The 17,086-nt window shown below is 51.0% G+C and overlaps 7 protein-coding genes across 7 annotated transcripts; 3 read left to right on the plus strand and 4 right to left on the minus strand.

The window, feature by feature from the left end:
- Positions 1-1,203, plus strand: LCP9604111_7760 (uncharacterized protein; the record flags this gene model as incomplete). The annotated part of the gene is made up of 2 exons (XM_039075828.1): positions 1-60; positions 202-1,203. The coding sequence occupies 2 exons, from the start codon at positions 1-3 to the stop codon at positions 1,201-1,203; spliced, it is 1,062 nt and encodes a 353-aa protein (XP_038926149.1).
- Positions 1,204-2,194: 991 nt separating this feature from the next.
- On the minus strand, positions 2,195-4,675 carry LCP9604111_7761 (putative DNA ligase I; the record flags this gene model as incomplete). Its single annotated transcript, XM_039075829.1, has 1 exon — positions 2,195-4,675. The coding sequence occupies one exon, from the start codon at positions 4,673-4,675 to the stop codon at positions 2,195-2,197; it is 2,481 nt and encodes an 826-aa protein (XP_038926150.1).
- Positions 4,676-4,796: 121 nt separating this feature from the next.
- Positions 4,797-7,475, plus strand: LCP9604111_7762 (RINT-1 family protein; the record flags this gene model as incomplete). The annotated part of the gene is made up of 5 exons (XM_039075830.1): positions 4,797-4,943; positions 5,009-5,256; positions 5,310-5,615; positions 5,667-5,811; positions 5,862-7,475. 5 exons carry the CDS (start codon positions 4,797-4,799, stop codon positions 7,473-7,475), a joined length of 2,460 nt encoding a protein of 819 aa, XP_038926151.1.
- Positions 7,476-7,748: 273 nt separating this feature from the next.
- Positions 7,749-9,537, minus strand: LCP9604111_7763 (pyridoxal phosphate-dependent decarboxylase family protein; the record flags this gene model as incomplete). The annotated part of the gene is made up of 2 exons (XM_039075831.1): positions 7,749-9,407; positions 9,493-9,537. 2 exons carry the CDS (start codon positions 9,535-9,537, stop codon positions 7,749-7,751), a joined length of 1,704 nt encoding a protein of 567 aa, XP_038926152.1.
- Positions 9,538-10,085: 548 nt separating this feature from the next.
- nop9 (RNA-binding RNA processing protein NOP9) lies at positions 10,086-12,248 on the minus strand (the record flags this gene model as incomplete). The annotated part of the gene is made up of 1 exon (XM_039075832.1): positions 10,086-12,248. The coding sequence occupies one exon, from the start codon at positions 12,246-12,248 to the stop codon at positions 10,086-10,088; it is 2,163 nt and encodes a 720-aa protein (XP_038926153.1).
- A 226-nt stretch (positions 12,249-12,474) lies between these two features.
- LCP9604111_7765 (RCC1 domain-containing protein) lies at positions 12,475-14,205 on the minus strand (the record flags this gene model as incomplete). The annotated part of the gene is made up of 1 exon (XM_039075833.1): positions 12,475-14,205. The coding sequence occupies one exon, from the start codon at positions 14,203-14,205 to the stop codon at positions 12,475-12,477; it is 1,731 nt and encodes a 576-aa protein (XP_038926154.1).
- Positions 14,206-14,467: 262 nt separating this feature from the next.
- LCP9604111_7766 (Golgi transport complex subunit COG3) lies at positions 14,468-16,988 on the plus strand (the record flags this gene model as incomplete). The annotated part of the gene is made up of 4 exons (XM_039075834.1): positions 14,468-14,691; positions 14,745-15,084; positions 15,135-16,154; positions 16,209-16,988. 4 exons carry the CDS (start codon positions 14,468-14,470, stop codon positions 16,986-16,988), a joined length of 2,364 nt encoding a protein of 787 aa, XP_038926155.1.
- Between the last annotated feature and the right edge of the window lie 98 nt (positions 16,989-17,086).

Here is a 17,086-nt window from a genome sequence, read left to right on the forward strand (position 1 = left end):
ATGTCTCCCTCACAGCCGGGCTCGGCAGAAAAAACGATCCGCAAAATCGATATCGCCCAGGTAAGCGATGAAAAAAAAAGAGGCTCCGCATCCCTTGAGATGCAGTCTCGGCTACTAGTCTAAATACTTGCCACTGCATCTGAATGCTTCCAAATGATATCGTTGGTGATGTGGGACTGACCCTGGATTCTCTTCGCACAGGTTTCTCTCAGTCTGCAGGATCGCTTGGGCCTTGCCAAACTCAAGTACCAACACGGTCGATTGCATGGCCTGAACCCGCACCAGCACGATGGCAGACCAGTTCTTGAGACTGACAAGCCTTCCGACTCTTCATCCGAGTTCTCACGCAGTCGCTGCGAGACCCCGTTCACCTCTCCTCCCCTCCAAGCCTCTACCTACTCTAAAGAGCTCCCTCGATCCGCCCGCAACAAACATGCTGCCACCTTCAACTCTCGAGTCATGCAGCCGATGCTGACCGCGAGTCGAAAGCGCTTACGGTCTGACTCTGATTCCGAGCGTCCTGCCAAGGTACACCGGGTCTCGTGGAAGAGTTCTCACCGGCTGCCGGAATCCTCCCCAGGCATGAACCGACACCGTCCGAGCCGACGCACACAACTCCCCTTCATGTCTGAGGCTATAATCCCGGAGGTGTCATCGCCTGTATACCCCAGACCGTCAGAAGAGATCGATCCCGATCTGCCTGTACACAGTTTCCAACACATCAGCTCCGTCATAGGCTCCTCTCCTCCACGAACCCCTCCCCCAAAACATATGCGATTGTCCCGGAACAACCAACCTCAGAACCACGAGGATGGTGCGGATTTGCTTTTGTACCTCGCCAACTCTCCGACCCCTGCTCGGGTTGCAAGGGGCAACGGAAACCTGGCCTTCCCTCCTTCCACTCCTCCCAGCCAGCACGCGCTGCTGCCAGGCATGACACCTACACTGGGCGCTGGCATGTTTGCCAACATCAGCACACCCAATCAGCAATTCAATTTCGCTGATTTCGTGAATGTGACCCCGAGCCCGGCGCAGCCAACCTGGAGTAGCCGTACCCCAGGCAACCCTGCTCGCACTCCGCTCACCAGCAGCAGGAAGCGATTGAACTTCGATGCCCTGGTTCCTCCAAGCAACTCCAGCCCTCGACTCCGTAGCAAGGAAACGGGGCTGGCGTTACAACTCGGCGGCGAACTGCACCCATGATGCCCAACGTCTTTACATCTTCTCTTCTCTGTTCATTTTTGCCCTACCTCCCTCTTAAACCCCACTGACGACTTTGTTATAATAATGTTGTATACACATTGTGTTCATCCCCTATGTAATTTGCCCTCTTCTCCAGTGTACAGGCTCGCTGTCTCGAAGACAGACATGATTCTCGATTGGGAAGGTCTACCCGGACTTGCATCCACAGGCGTTGTCTTTACAAATGCTTTGCTATCATGTCTTTCATTACCCTCTCCTTCAGCAAAGACATATGTCTTACTTTTTCTATGCCATTGTCTGCCGTCGGTCGGCAATCTCACTGTTCACCCTATTTTTTTTTAACACCATGCCCTTGATGAGACTGTTTAATATCTCTGTTGATATAAGGAGACACAGGATGAATGGAATATGTTCAACCTCGAGAAATGAGGTCCAATGCTTATTACCACAACACCTAAACCCTACTACACATCTTAATTTAGATCACCCTGGAGCGGCATAGCATCCCAGCATAGACACAGACTTCCCTATCTCTGATCGCCTGGAAGCGACTATTTTCTTTGGACCACGTAGTCAACCCCTCATTTTCACGTCCAATCCGGTCGCGTCTTTTCGCGTCACTTTCGCGTCGCAGATTAAGAAGCTTTGGGGTCAGCCAATCAGAGGTGAGGGGACTGAAAGTCAAATGTGATGTCATCTGAAGCCTATTTTGCTTGGATTCCGCCACTAGCACGGAGGTTATTAGAGCGCGTAGAGAGGAAGATATCGAAATGGTTTACACGGGGCCATGTCGACAAAAAATATTTCAAAGGGAAATATACCATTGAGAATAGTTTACACTTACGGAGTGAGGGGGATGTTGAGATGTATATAGCATCTCCGATATTATTAGATCATAGAAGGTCTATTCTTGCAGTCAAAGGTGCTGCATGGAGTACCAAGAAAGGCAATTCACATGAGCTTGTTTATATGAACAGGCAAATAACCTTGTCTACTCCATCCCCTCCTCCAGAACCTCCCCAACGCCCCGAGCCTCCGCCGTCCGCTCCATCTGCTTCCGCCACAGCAACGCCAGATAATCCGACGAGGTAGCCTCGTCAATAGACTTATCCTCACGAACGCCGATAAATCGCGGGAAGCGCAGACTTAACCCGCGCTCCTCGCTAACCAGCCCGATAGCAGCTGGATACGTAGGACTGAGCGTGATATCCGCGAAAGCCATTTCCCACACCTCGCACGGCTCAAACCACACGTCTGGTTCGCCGTGGTACTCGACGTAGCTGGGACGCGAGATGACGTTTGTGCTGCCCTGCGCGTACTTTTCCTTGTTGCTTTGGTAGAATTTGTCCGTGAAACCGGACATGCATTTCGTTACGGCTTCCAGGGAGCCGGTTTCTGGGTTGCGGACTGCTAGGAGGATTGGGGACCACCATTTCGCTTTGCGGCCTTGGCCGTGCCACCCGGCTATCGGAATTAGGTCGAGGGTTTCGGAGGAGGTGCTGTAGTCCTTTTTTACTTTGAGCCAGGATTCGAGGCGTTTGTCTGGTTCGTAGGTTGAGAGGAGGGGTTTGCGTCGGGTGAGTTTTACCTTGGGTTTGGGGTTGGTTGGGTCGGATGTTGCTGGAGTTGATGGCTCGATGATTGTGATATCTGTTTCGGAGGAGAGGTTGTTGGTATTCGCGCCGGGCTGGTTGTCGAGGATTTTCACCATGATGCCCTCGCACTTGACGTCGAGGGCGGATTTGAAGAATTCAAGGACAGGCTCAGAATCTGCCGATGTCGCATCTATGCTCTTCACCCAGCCGAAGTGTTGTGGAATCTCTACAAAGAGACTGCGAAGTAGCTCGCGGCGTTCTCGAAAGGGGCGATCTAGCAAAGGCTCCCCGTTGAGATACATTAGGTCGAATGCGAAAAGACAGACATTGACTTTGATGTCTCCGATTTCAACGTTCTTCTTTGCACGATTGGTCAGAACTTGAAATGGCTTAAGATCGCCATTCTCACGGTCCACGGCAACTACTTCCCCCTCCAGGATAAAACTGGACACGCCTTCTCCTCGTATTTGCGGAACCAAAGACACAAGGTCTGGATACTTCTCCGTCATGATTTCAAGATGACGCGAGAAGATAGAAACTTTTCCTTGCTCGTCGCAGTGTACCTGCGCACGTTGTCCATCATATTTGTACTCGCAGCTGAAGTCTCGGTCTTGGAGCTTCGTCAACATCTCCGACAGATCGCGTGTGATGCTGCCCAGCATTGGCCTTAGTGGAATGTGCATGTTTAGGCCGCATCTGATCAAAAGCTCTTCTGTGGGCCCGATCTCTAATAAGCAGGGTACCAAATCATTGTAATCAGGATGTCTAGCGTACGACGCCTTGACGATTTCTTCCGCATTGCTGTAGATTTCCGCAAGTTCGTCCTTCTTCAAGCGTGCAAGTTGATGCGACGGACGCACCTCGAAATCTGCCTCGGCTGGCTTGGAATATAAGACAGCCCGTGCGAGAGCAATGAGCATCGTCGTCTTGACTGCGCCAATTCGCAGATTCTGGACCAATGTCCGGACAATGTATCGACTCTCCTCGGCGCCGCGCGCATCCTGTAGAAGCTTCTCCACGATCCTCTGCTTGGTTTCTTGACTACCAGGTCCTTTGCTAGTGGCGATTTTCTTCAGCGACTGGTATACCCCCTTGATCCTTAATGGCTTCGGCTTAACCAGAGTGAATGATTGTCGTTTCTTGGCTTCGAATGCAACATCCCCTGCATCGCCGTGCTTATCGTATAGGGTCTTTAGCCCTTGGCTATTGAGGCCGTATATCTTTTTCAGTGCCTTGGAAATTGAAGACCCTCCCAGGCCTAGCTCTAATTCATCGTATGGAGGTGATATAGAATTTGTTGCGAGCCACACAGCAGGCAGGACACTTGATGGATCACCTTCTATCAGAACTCGAAGAAAGTTGACCAGCGTATCAACAATCCTTATTCGACTGGTCGTTGCATTTGCCAGGATAAAGGCTCTCGTTAACAAGGCGTAAGAAGCATCTCCGCCTTCGGTTGCCCAGTGCGACCGCAGTTCTGCTGCGTATTTACTCGCGTCGAAGGTCTGGGGGCTTTGATCAAGAGGAATCGAAAGGGATATTGTATCCTCCGTACCAGATGATGACTGTAATGAGAGAGTGCTCTTCCTTGGTATCACTGGCGCTACCGGGGGTAAAACAGGCGAGTCTAATGTAGATGGAACTGGATTGATCTGTGGATCTGCTTTGGCATCGGTAGGAGTGCTTGCATTTTCCTGCTCATTCCACTCAGCCTGTAGCTTGCGCGCAAGAGCTTCATCAGAGAGCCTTTGCTCAGTGACATCGGGGCCTTGTAGATTGGCTTGTTCAGTGGTCTGTCCTTTAAAGAACGACTTGATACTGCGCGTCGGCTGCGATGATTCTCCATTTCTTTTTCGCTTCTTGGCTGGACTGGACATTATTCAAAGTGTTGACAATGTAAAAGCTCATGGTTGCCACTGGGGAAGACGTCAGTCCAAAAGGCGGAGATCAACATTCGCGACACCTTGCGCTTCCGCGGTCAAGTTCCCTCCTTCAACAATGGCCTCCCTCACGGAATTATCTTCGCATGAGCGGACTCGGGTCGAAGATTATTTAAATGATAAGATTCAGGTTTCTGCCGATCTGGAGAGTTTAGGTTCGCTGTTGTCCAGTCTACGCGCGCTACAGGAGCTTCAGCGGAAGCAGGTACCGCCCCTCACAGCCATGACCCTCTTTCTAAACACTACTGATGCAAACTCGCGACCAAATAGCTAGCGGAAGCCAGCGAAGCACTCTCAAATGCGACAAAAGCCTCTAATGACCATGCCGAAGCCACTCGAAAGCAAGCCGAGGCGTTCACTGCGGAGCAAGCGGACATCGACCGACGTTTAATGGCCATCACACAATCCGAAACCAGTGATGAGGCAGTACGGAGTTTGGAGAAGAGCATGGAGAAGCTCCAGCGGCTTGAATTATCCAAGGGATATGTGGAGTTGCTCAAGGAAGCCGAGGAATTGAGGTAGTGCCCACTTGATCATTCGTGAGGGACTTCATACTGAGACAGCAATACAGCAAGCAAGCTTTGGAAGACATTACATCCGAACCACGCGCCGCTTTGAAGCCTTATTCCCGACTACGAACTATCGTCGGACTACTGAAGGATGCCCAGCCTGCTGCCGAAGGAGCGGCCCCCCATCTTGTCGACTATACAGACAAACTGGCATCTGCACTGAGACAACAGATGAAGAAATACTTTGGTGACCGGCTACAGAAAACGCTGGAAGATATGAAATGGCCGACAAGAGAACTGAATGTCACCGACCAGCTCCTGAGCCGCTGGAAGCAAGATGTTGAACTGTTGATCGACTTACAATTACCGTATGGTATGTCCCTTCATGTCTGGGAAATGTTCTAACACGCCCCTTTTAGTGAACTCCAAAGCCGGGATGCACTAGCTTCCGAACTGAACTTCGAGCCCCCAGTGCTATTCCCACTAGAGGTTATGGTGCATCATCTCGATCTCCGCTTCAAATATCACTTTAGTGGAGACAAGCCAACAAACCGACTGGATAAGGTAACTTGTCCCTAGCTCTACGCAAAATAGAAGTCTAACTTGGGTTCTAGCCGGAATATTTCCTCTCGCACATCATGGACCTTGTCAACCAATACGGCGGGTTTTTTGTGTCTTACTTGCAGCCCATCTTTGATGAAAGGGCCGAAGCAGTCGGTCCAAGTCTAGAATGGAACTTTTACAATGCATCACATAGTTACATTACTGCATTGCTTCCTATGCTGAGAGATAAGATCAGCCTGTTCCTCCCTCAAATCTCAAACTACCCCCAATTGCTCAGCCAATTCATTCATGAACTGATGAAATTCGATAACGAGATGCGAGAAACATGGAACTATACGCCAGATCCATATGCGGACGACAATTGGAAGGGCATAACCTGGGAAGTGTTGACCAAACAGGGCTGGTATGATCGATGGCTTCAGGTTGAGAAGAACTTCGCATTGGCGCGATACAGAGATATCATCGACACCGCGGACAGTGGAGAGATCGACTACGATGGCATGGAGCTCACTGCAACGAAACCGACAAAGGCTGCGATCCGCGTGAATGACCTTCTCGAAACTATAACCGATCGCTATCAACCACTATCCTCCTTTAGTCAGAAGCTGCGGTTTCTCATTGACATTCAAATCACGATTTTCGACCAGTTCCATGAGCGCCTCTATTCTGCACTAGAGGCCTACCTTGCGATGACGTCAACGCTTGGACGCACTGTACAGGGCGCCGATGGGCAAGCCAGCGTCGAGGGTGTCGCCGGACTGGAGCGGCTTTGTAGGGTTTTCGGAAGTGCCGAATACCTCGAAAAGAAGATGGAGGATTGGAGTAATGATGTGTTCTTCGTTGAGCTCTGGTCCGAGCTCCAAGATCGGGTTCAACAAAACCGAGACAACGGTCGCAGCGTAGCTGGTACTATGTCTGTCGCAGAGGTAGCGTCGCGTACGTCACCCGCAGTCGCTAATAACAACAACGGCGGCCACACCGCGACCTCATCCGATGGTGCTCTCTTCGATGAGACGGCATCCGCCTACCGTCGTCTCCGACTTCGCTCGGAAACTATCATCACATCCACCTTGTCCTCCAATATCCTCGCGGCTCTGAAGCCCTACTCTCGTGTATCTACGTGGGCAACGCTGTCACCCCCTTCTGCCACAGCGACGGCATCTCCCCTCCCACCCACTTCTGATCTCGCCCCTGCAATGCGTGTCTTGTCCGCACAACTATCCTTCCTCTCTCGGGCGCTCGGAACTGCGCCTCTACGACGAGTCTCGCGCCAGCTCCTGTTATCGATCCAGAGCAATATCTGGGACAACGTCTTGACCAAACATACCTTTTCCGAGACTGGAGCGGCCCAGCTTGCGAGCGATGTCGACTATCTCTGTCACGTTGTGGATTCTGCGCTCGGCGCATCTAGCCAGGTGGGGATCTCATTGCGAACCATCAAAAAGCTCAACGAGGGACTGCGTATACTTTGCTTAAGTACAGCTAAGCAAGAGGGGGACGTCTCTACAGAGGAAGATGTGCCTTTAAGGCTATGGGATGTGGAAAAGAGGTTGTTCAGGGACAACGAGAGTGCACGGGCTGTGCTTGCTGAATTAGAGATTGACTCTCTATCGGAAGCTGAGGCTCGGTCCGTGTTGGAACGAAGGGTCGAGATTGGCAATTGATGGCTTTGATATCATTCTATACTCAAGCTATTCTCCTTGCACAAATTCTATTACTACTGTCCAGGTAGGTATAGTTAGAAACTATGCCGACTGCTCTACATCCTCTGCATTTTGAGCGCCGAGATATTCGCTCATCTTGTTCTTAGGGTGTCAAATTGATACACAGCTTTATATATTTCACCAGATCTTTTGTATGTCGTATCCCATCTCTCATATCCACATGCTCTACTTTATATACCAAGTAAATCAGAAGAAAACAAATCACGCACCTGCTCAAGCGCGATGGACAACAGGTCCGTGTCCACGCTCACCAGGCCGCTTGTGCGGAAGCGCCGGGTTGCTCGCCTTCAAAGACTCAATAATACCAGGACCCACCTCTTCGATGGCGCGGATAAGCGAATCAACGGTCTCCTTCGTCGTCTGGACATTCACCACGCACCGGAAGAACTTCCCATTCCCAGCTGCATCCTCGTCCTCCTCTCCACTGGGAGGCGCAAAGTCCACCATGAAGCCCTTGGGCACGATTGCACGCGTCACCTGCTCAGTGACCTTGCTGTTATTCTTCCCGCGCTGTGTCTCATTCGAGACGATGCCACGCGGGTACACGAACTTCTTGCCTGGCGCGTAGTAAAAGCACACCTGCAGACAGGGCGGAGGGTTTTCGCTAATAAGAACGAAATCAGGATGTTGCGCGATGGTATTAGCCAAGTGCGCAGCGATGTCGCATGCCGAGTCGATCTGCTGTCGGTAGCCCTCATTGCCATAGTATGTCCAACCCAAAAACAGCTTCAACGAATCCGCACGTCGACCACATTGGAGAGTGAGGTCTGCTAGATCCCACACTTCCGGTGAGTCGACTTCCAACTCGGATTCTTTGTTTGCGTCGCCGTTGGTAGCGGGCTCGTCTTCTTCGCTGTGGAATAGGTACCCCGCGGGAAGTGTGTTGGCCTTGTGGAACTGGCGTATATCCGAGGCTAGCAGGTAAGAGCAGGTGACCGGAACGCCAAGCATTTTGTGCGGATTAATGCCGATGCTGTTTGCTTTCTCTGCGCCAGCTAGCTTATGCTTCTGGCGCTGGGAGAAAACGAACGAGCCACCCCAGGATCCGTCAATGTGGAACCACAGGTTGTATTTTTCGCAAATGGCTGCGATTTCGTTGAAGGGGTCGAAAGAGCCTAGGACGGTTGTGCCTGCGGTGGCATTGACATAGAACGGCGTCCGGCCTTCGCTCTGCGCCTTCTGAACCAGTTTCTCAAGCTCGGCTGGGATCATGCGGCCGACCTTGTCAACAGGAACAGGCCAGACAGCACTGCTGCCGAACCCGAGCATCTGCGCTGCCTTTTCCACGCTGTAGTGGCCGTGTGCGCTCGTGAAGAGCACGAACTTGTACCCGCCGTTCCCGTCTGTCTTCGTGCTGGGGTATAGGTTGTTTCGCGCAATGACAATGGAGGTGGTGTTCGATGCGGATCCGCCCTGCACGGAAATGCCTCCCGCCTGTGGACCGTTCAGCCCGAAGAGGTTCGCCAACCGCTGGCCGGTATATTTCTCAATGACCGTCAGCGCAGGGGACACTTGGTAGACGTGTACGTTGGTGTTCAAGGTAGCAAGTATGAGCTCTGCTGCCACGCCGGGCGCATTGGTTGACGCATACAGCTTGTCCAAAAATCCCTGGTGCCAGGTGTTGACCGAGTATTGCAGAACCTTTTTCAAGACTTCAATGAGACCTTCCTGCTTGGTGCCTTTCTCTGGGATCTCAAGCTGAAGGATATCCTGCAGCTCTTCAGGCTTCTTATAATCTATCAATGAGGTTCCAACGAGTCCAGTGTGTCCATTGGTGCCGTTGGTGCCATTTTTCTGTGTCAAGGACCCGCGGGGATCCTCGTCTGCGGATCGGATAAAGGGGATGAGAAGGTCTTCCACCGCTTTCAGAAGCTGAGCATGGTGCTCGCATTAGTTTCAGAACATCGAATAAAGAATCTGGTGGGGTGTAGATCATTGCGATATAGAGTTGACTCACACTTTGCACTTCATCAGCGCGATTGGGCTGCGCAATGCCAGACATTTGTACAGATTCTCACGTTCTAGTATATGCAAATTTAAGGAGAGACAGTGCAAATTCTATACAGAAGAAACAGAAAAGAAAAAGAGGACAGAAGACGCAATTGAAAAGGAAAGAAAAGTTTACCGGCGACCACGGAAATGGCGACAATCCCGCAGAGCCTGACATCATCCGTACCTTAAGCCCTCATGCGATGATCTATACTCGGCTAGTAGAATGTTTTTGAGTCGGATTTTCATGTAGTTTTGAGTTTGTATACTCCCAATTAACTACTCCGTAGATTCCTTGCATATATTATATGCAGACAAGGATATTAAGATTCGGGCTGATCTGCAGGAACCCGAATACCCTCACGGTATTGTGGTCGATGAACTATATACAATTTATCAATTTTCTAAGATATCTCTGATATGTTTTGAAATATAATATCGATTCATAAGAAAGGTATGGAAATAGATATAAAGCAATGAAACAATTGAATGCATCAACGCCTTTTTATGAGTACATGTGCATTTCGTCTAATATAAATTTTTGATCACCATTGTACCACTTCATCTGCTAGCCACCGCAGTCTGGTTTGCACCAGTAGCACCAGCATCGGCTGCTTCCTTTGCTGCCGCATAACGGGCCCGGGCCTGTTCTAGTTTAGACTTGGGACGTTCGGCACCTTCACTGGCCTCGGTTCGCTCCTCAAAGCCCTTGGCCTTGTGAGTCCAATCGCGTCGGCGGCGCTTGAAGAGATCCATTGACCAGTTTCGCCAGACTGCACGACCAACAAAGGAGTCACGGAGCTCCTGTTCATGCTGCTCGAGTTCTTGCGCCATGCGCTCCTTGACAAAGAAGATGTCCTTGGTTGCAGTCCAAAGCGCATCCACTACGTGTGACCCGCTGCTGCTCAAGGCAAGAGGTGTGAGATGACCCTGGAAACGGGTGGTGAGTTGTCGCCGGATTTGAGGCGTGGAGGTTGTAGAAGTCAGAGCCTGTTGGAGAACGCGGGAAGAGGTGGGTTCTTGGGCAAGTTGTACGATGGTTTCGGATGATTGGGCGAGGAGACTCGTGTAGACAAGTTGGCTCAGCGGGCCAGGAACGGTCAACATGGCCTGTACTAACAGAGAGCCATGCAGTTTCTCGGCTTTCTCCGCCGCAGATACTGGGGGTGGGCCCCGTGGCTTGCGGTCCTTTCCATCGTTGTCCTCGTCCATATCATGGTCTTCAGGTTCCGGGGCTGTGCTCTCCGAGATGTTGAACTTGAGCATCTGCTGCAGTCTGACAACAGGGTCCTGGCTATAAGCACCCTCGAGTGCTTCGGCAAGAGGCTTTGTGTCGACGCCACGGACCACACACCGCTCGATCAACATTTTGGGAACAATCAGTCTTGACCGTTCAATTAGGCCCGGAATTTCGGGGATGATGTTGGTCATGGCGATCTTCAAGTCATCCTTACCGAGTCTTTCGAGCATCCGAAGAACAACATATCCAGCAGTGCTATTGCGAGAAAGGGAACCAATTCGGTCACCCAGGTTGTTCTTGTAAAGGTTTTTGAATGATTTACCAGGGAGGTATCGCACCATCGTCTCTAGCAGGCGAGAACCCACTGGATCGTAGAGGAGACCACGAATGAAAACAGCGCTTTCGGAATCTTCCTCAAACGTCTCATCGGGAACCAGTCTCCGGATGGTCGACTTGGGATCTTTGGCGCTAGACTTTCCGAAATGCGAAAGTTCCAAGAACAACAATACCTGAAGTACGGGGTTTCCAACTGGGTGCGTAGCTAGAGCTCGGAGATAAACATCGTCGAGACCGGCAACCATATCGGTCATGATCTTCTTGAGCGCCGGTTCGAATGTCTCTGGAACAGTGTGTTTCTCGGCTTTGGATTTTGCTGCCTTCTCTTCGCCCTGGACAGTCGGGATCTCAATTCTTTCCTTCTTGCGACTTGCGACAAACGACTCGTTTGACGTGACATCCACCGGCTCGCCCGCAAGAACAAGCAGTAGCACTCGGATTGTATGCGACGCAAAGCGCTCCGTCAACAGGTACCCCCAATTTTCCTTCAATTCCTCAATAACAGCCATGAACATTTCTGCGATCGATAGCTCCGGCTCTTCCTCTCCTTCCTCGTCTGACTTTTTGGGCTGAGGTTTCACCTTTTGCATCACAGCAGGCGCAGCGTGAATGAAAAGCGTCTCACAGCAATGACTCGCAAAACGATGCTGCACTAGGTGGAGGAAGTGGCCGATAAATTTGCTGAATATCCGGCGCAATTGTCGAGCGTCGGACATTGAGATCAATTTCTCCATGAGTCGCGAACAGCCCTGACTGCAGGCAATTTTCAACTCCTTGCCACTAGCTTCAGTGTATACACTGTCGACAAACAAGCTGCGCTCTTCGGCGTCCTGGAACTGGTTCAGCTCCAGCATTTCGTTGGCGCGCTGGAAGTATTCTGACTCCTCCTCGTCTAGAAGACCGTAGAAAGGCATGTCTCCATCCTCATCAGGTCGCTGAGCTTCCTGCTCTTCGCCCGGGTCAAGGGGAATGTAGTCCTCATTTCCGGCAATTTGGATATCATCGTTGGTCTCGTTGGTGTCGTCGGCAGAGGGCTTCATCCGCTTCGCGACGGGATCTTCGGGGGTTTCCTCGAACTTTCTCTTGGAGTCCTCTTTTTGGGCTTTCTTCTCGGCCCTGCGGCCTCTTTTTTGTTGTTCACGAGGCATTATGGAGGTGTGTCGTGAGAGAAGATGGTCTTGAAGCGCTGGAAATTTTTTGGATAAGCGGTGGTCCAAGCGTCTCCGCGGTGATAAGCGTTTGGTCTGTTTGCAATTGCCGCCATCCATTGATTGATTCTATAGACCAAAAGAAAAACAACAGGCCGACCGAGTAAAGCGAATTATAATTGCATTTCATATGGCATCACTAATATACAGGTTTTTTTTTTTACCTTTACACCGCAGAATAAATGGCAGAGACATGACGCCCACATTCAACACGCTGTTCCATGCTCACATTGCGCTTCCCGACCTTGCCCTTGTGACGAGGCATGATCTGCAATCGCGCCTCGCCCTGGCTTTTCTTGTTTTCGGGGGGTGCGTTGATGTAAGTAGGCTTGGATTGATTGCTTCGCTTTCCTGTCCCCAGCTGGAAATGCTCGTTGCCTCCCCACCAGAGTACATCATAGCCCCAGTCTTTAGTTTGATCCAAAGTGTCCTTGATAGTCTTGGTGACATTGGTCTTGTTGTCCAGGATAGCCGCGACATGTGTTGTACCGACAGACATGGACCTAATGCGGATAGGGGTCATTTGTTTTGTCTTCTCGTCATACTCGCTCACACCACTTAAAGCTTTCACCTTGGTAGGCGAATCCTGCAGGTGAACCCATCTGCCATTGCCGAGAGTACCCCAAATTCCCCTACCACAGGCCCATGTGTCTGCAGTTACATTTCCAAGATCATGAACATCGGCTGCCTCTTCTTCGTACCCTAGAATGCGCTTGGCATCAACGGAGAAGAAGGTGTTGGCGCCACCAGCAGCAATGCTGGTAACCTTGGGCAGATAGCGGTTTCTGCTATAGAGTTTTTGAGCCTTGATTTCGAAAGGAGCATCCTTGAAAGACCTCTCAGCTTCAAAATCCACACCTAGTTGGCCAAATGAGTTGTCGCCAAAGCCAAACATACGGCCATCTTTGCTTAGCGCCAGTGAGTGGTAGTCACCACAGGCAATTTGCACAATCTTGGAGCCTTTGAGAACTGTAACTTCATGGCATTTATCTGCTGGCCCCTTGGGTCTGGTGAACCAGGTAAGTCCCTCCACACCGAGTTGACCTAGCGAAGGGTAATTTTCGGTGGATGACGCCGCAGAGAAGACTCGACCAGAGCTTGTGAGAAGCAGCACATGTTCCTGTCCTCCACTGATTGCGGTGACCTTTTCACCAAGCTTCAAAGATGGGTTCAGTACACGGTAGCTCAGATTAGACTGATTGGGCCAGAAGGGAACCCAAGAGCTTTCCGTTGTCTTTGGGCCGGTGTTTTGCCCATCCTTGGATGTGGGCAGTGAGTATACAGTCCCATCCGAGGACAGCGCAATGATTCGACTTTCGGACAGAACGAGTGAGGTGAGATTCCTGCCAGTCAGAGTTACCGTGGGTTTGAAGTCCGACTCCGAGAACGCCTGGCCCCATTGCACTAGATCTCCATTCTCGGTGATTGCTGCACCGGACTTTTCCTCGATCTTGAGATCCCTCAGAACCTGGCCATTAAAGTATTTGAAGCGCCGAGGAGTCTTGATATCGGTATCTTTAGATCCTGGATCCACCACGCGATAAACGTTCGACCCCCATGTGTAGACGCCGGGGCTTTTCAGGCTTCGTTTTTCTTGGACGAACTGAGCTTCGAGATCGTTGACGTCAACGGGCTCTTTCTTTATAACCTGCGGACGACTGAACCAAGCCTCCTTTCCACCATCAGCCACGTATGAGTATCCCAAAAAGACTGCAGTTCCTGTCACGGCAAACCCGAGGGAATTGCGAATCCAGTGCGATGACGGGCCTGCCTTTCGCGATTTACTGCTGGCAGATCGGGACCATGGCGCATTTAGTGACTGAGCCGTCGAGTTTCTGAGTGGGCGGAAAGCGAGGACGGAGTGCGTCGCGGGCCGTCGCAGTTGGGTTGTGAACATTGTAGATTATTGCTGAATCACCAGGTAGAGCATACCGAAGCTGGAAAGGTGAGATTATGTCCGGGGAAGCTCTTAATGCCGGGCCTGTGATTTGTTGCAGCAATCTAGGCGGGAGCTATCGGCAGAATCCGTCTCGGAGTTGAACACATCGCAGTTCGGCTTCAACATCAAACTTGGCCTGAATTTTACTCAGAATAAAGTCGGTAGAGAGATATGAGCTGCAGGTTGACTCCCATCGCACTCTCTGGGCCTTGACCACACTATGCCTTCCACAAAGCAGCAGCGTGCCCGCCGCCAAACCGCTCCCTCCGGCCCGCCGCGCAAACCCACCGCCAAAGAAACCCAATCAAGCCTCCAAGCATTGGACGAGAAGCCGCCCGGTGCTTTTGAATGGAAAACGGCAGGATGGAGCAACGAATTTGAGTTTTCACAGTGGTTTAATGGTGTCAAGGGTGACTTGATTGAGGAGAGCTATGACGAGTACCAGTACGATTGACATTGGACGGTTATCGGAGGCGTACTAATTCATTTCTTTAAAGGAATTGCTTGGATGAACTTGAACAATCAAAAGAGCACATTGACGAAATCTTAACGAACACCCTGACCCTTCTGGGTGACCTATCCAGCTTGTCCGAATCATTCAAATCGGTCGAGACACAAACATGGAATTTCGAGAAGCAATGCCAAGGCCTTTTGTCTGCCCAGGAACGGGATACGAAACTTGCGAATGGTATCCAAACCAACCTCCACTATTATGACTTCTTAGATCCCGCATCGCGGCGGTTGAATGCTCCCGGCGCGGGTAATACAGTTCGCGACAAGGAATTCTCAGATATGTTGAGGCATCTGGACGTGTGCTTGGATTACATGGAAACACATGTGAGTAAGCAAGTCGGGGATATTCATGCGCATCGCTGATCTCTACGCAGCCGGATCAAAAAGAGGCAGAGGTATATCGCTCGAGATACCGGCTACTGCTAACGCGTGCCTTGACGCTTATCCGCGGCAACTTTGTATCTTCACTTAAGGATATTTACCAGAGCGTCTCCAAAAAGATATCGGATCAGCAATTGAATGACACAGCTCTGTCGGCTCTCCTGTACGCTAAATTTAGGGTTGGGGCACCTGAACTGAAGCAGATTGGAGTCGAGATTCAAAAGAGAGCCGTACCACCGCTCAACCCAGATCAAAATAACGAAGCTGAATATCAAAGCCTGATGAACGAGCTGCACAGCAATTACTCGGCTACCCGTGCGAAGCTGATACTTCCGCTCGCTCGCAAAAAGCTCGGCGAAATCACACAGACACCTAGTTCGTCCAAGGACCTGGTTGCCTTTGCTCGAGCTAGCATCAGTTATATCCGTGGCCTATGCCTAGACGAATATGATCTATGGGGAGAATGGTTCCACGGACAGGGAGGTTTATATGACTTCCTTGAGACGCTATGCGAACCACTTTATGATCACCTTCGTCCACGGATCATTCACGAGTCTGATATCGTCAGACTATGTCAGCTGTGCAATCTACTGCAGACTCGCTATTTCTCGGACCCAGAAGAAGAACTCGAACAGGTTGAAACGAACCATCTTGACTTTTCTATTTTGATCCAGCCCGCTTTACAAGACGTCCAGGCCCGGCTTGTCTTCCGTGCTCTAGCTGTTCTGCGCGACGAAATCGAACGATACAAACCTCGCCCAGAGGACACTGATTACCCCATGCGAAATCGACAGGTATCCCTAACTGTGTCAGATACTCAGATATCGGGCAAGAAGGACACATCCGCGGATACACTAGTCGACATGACGGCCAAACAAGGCGATGACACAGGCGAATCTACACAAGAGCTAGACGGTAAATGGGACTTTGAGACGCAGACCGCTCTGAAGGGCTGGTATCCAACCCTGCGAAAAGCAATATGGCTTCTGAGTCGAATATACCGCCTAGTGAATGTAAGATGCCTCCCCGCAACAGGCCTAATTACCCACCCATACTGACCACCCTAGTCCACTGTCTTCGACGATTTAGCTCACCAAATCGTGCACCAAACAACCCTCTCTCTCCAAAACGCTAGCACCCTAATAGCCGCCAAAGCCACACCAGCCGACAGCCAACTCTTCCTAATGAGCCACCTCCTAATCCTAAAGCAACAAATCGTCGCCTTCGACATCGAATATGTCTCCGCCGATATCTCCTTCGACTTCTCCGGCATGACAAGTACATTCTGGGAGCTGCGCGAACGCGGCGGCCTCTTCAACCCGCGTAATCTGATGCGCCTGGTGGGCCACGGCCTCATCCCGCGGGTCGTGGAGAACATGCTCGACGCGAAAGTCGAGCTTGATGGTCGCCTTCGCACGGTTATCAATGACTTCATCAATGCCTTTGCTGCTCGCATGACCGCCTCGCTGCCGGCTCAATTCATCGATTCCCGTAACCTTGCCCGCGGCGAACTTATCCTTCCTTCTTGCCGCACTATCGAGAAGGAGGTGCCGGGTTTGCGCAAGGTCTTGAATGAGTATATCGACGACACGCGTATGAAAGAGACGCTTGTTGGGGCGGTCCAGGACCGCACTATTCAGATTTACGAGGATTTCTTTGAAAAGTATACTTCCTCCGAGAAGGCGAAGGGCAATTTTGTTAGTAAGAAAGGGAAGGGTCGGGACGATGCTGTCTGGGATGTTAATACCTTTGCCGAATGGTGTGAGGGTGTGTTCCGCGTCGGTGTCGCTGGGTTGCAGGCCGATATCCCCGAGGACGATGATGATCTCCTAAGCACCAGCTCTTAGGATTGGACTCGTTCTTATGACCTTTTTGTTTTATATCCCCTTCTTGAGCATAGATACCATGTTGAATTGAGCACTTCTGTACATGTCTAAAGCGAGGA

This window comes from Penicillium roqueforti (genome assembly GCF_015533775.1).
Source record: "Penicillium roqueforti strain LCP96 04111 chromosome Unknown scaffold_26, whole genome shotgun sequence".
Lineage (NCBI taxonomy): Eukaryota > Fungi > Ascomycota > Eurotiomycetes > Eurotiales > Aspergillaceae > Penicillium > Penicillium roqueforti.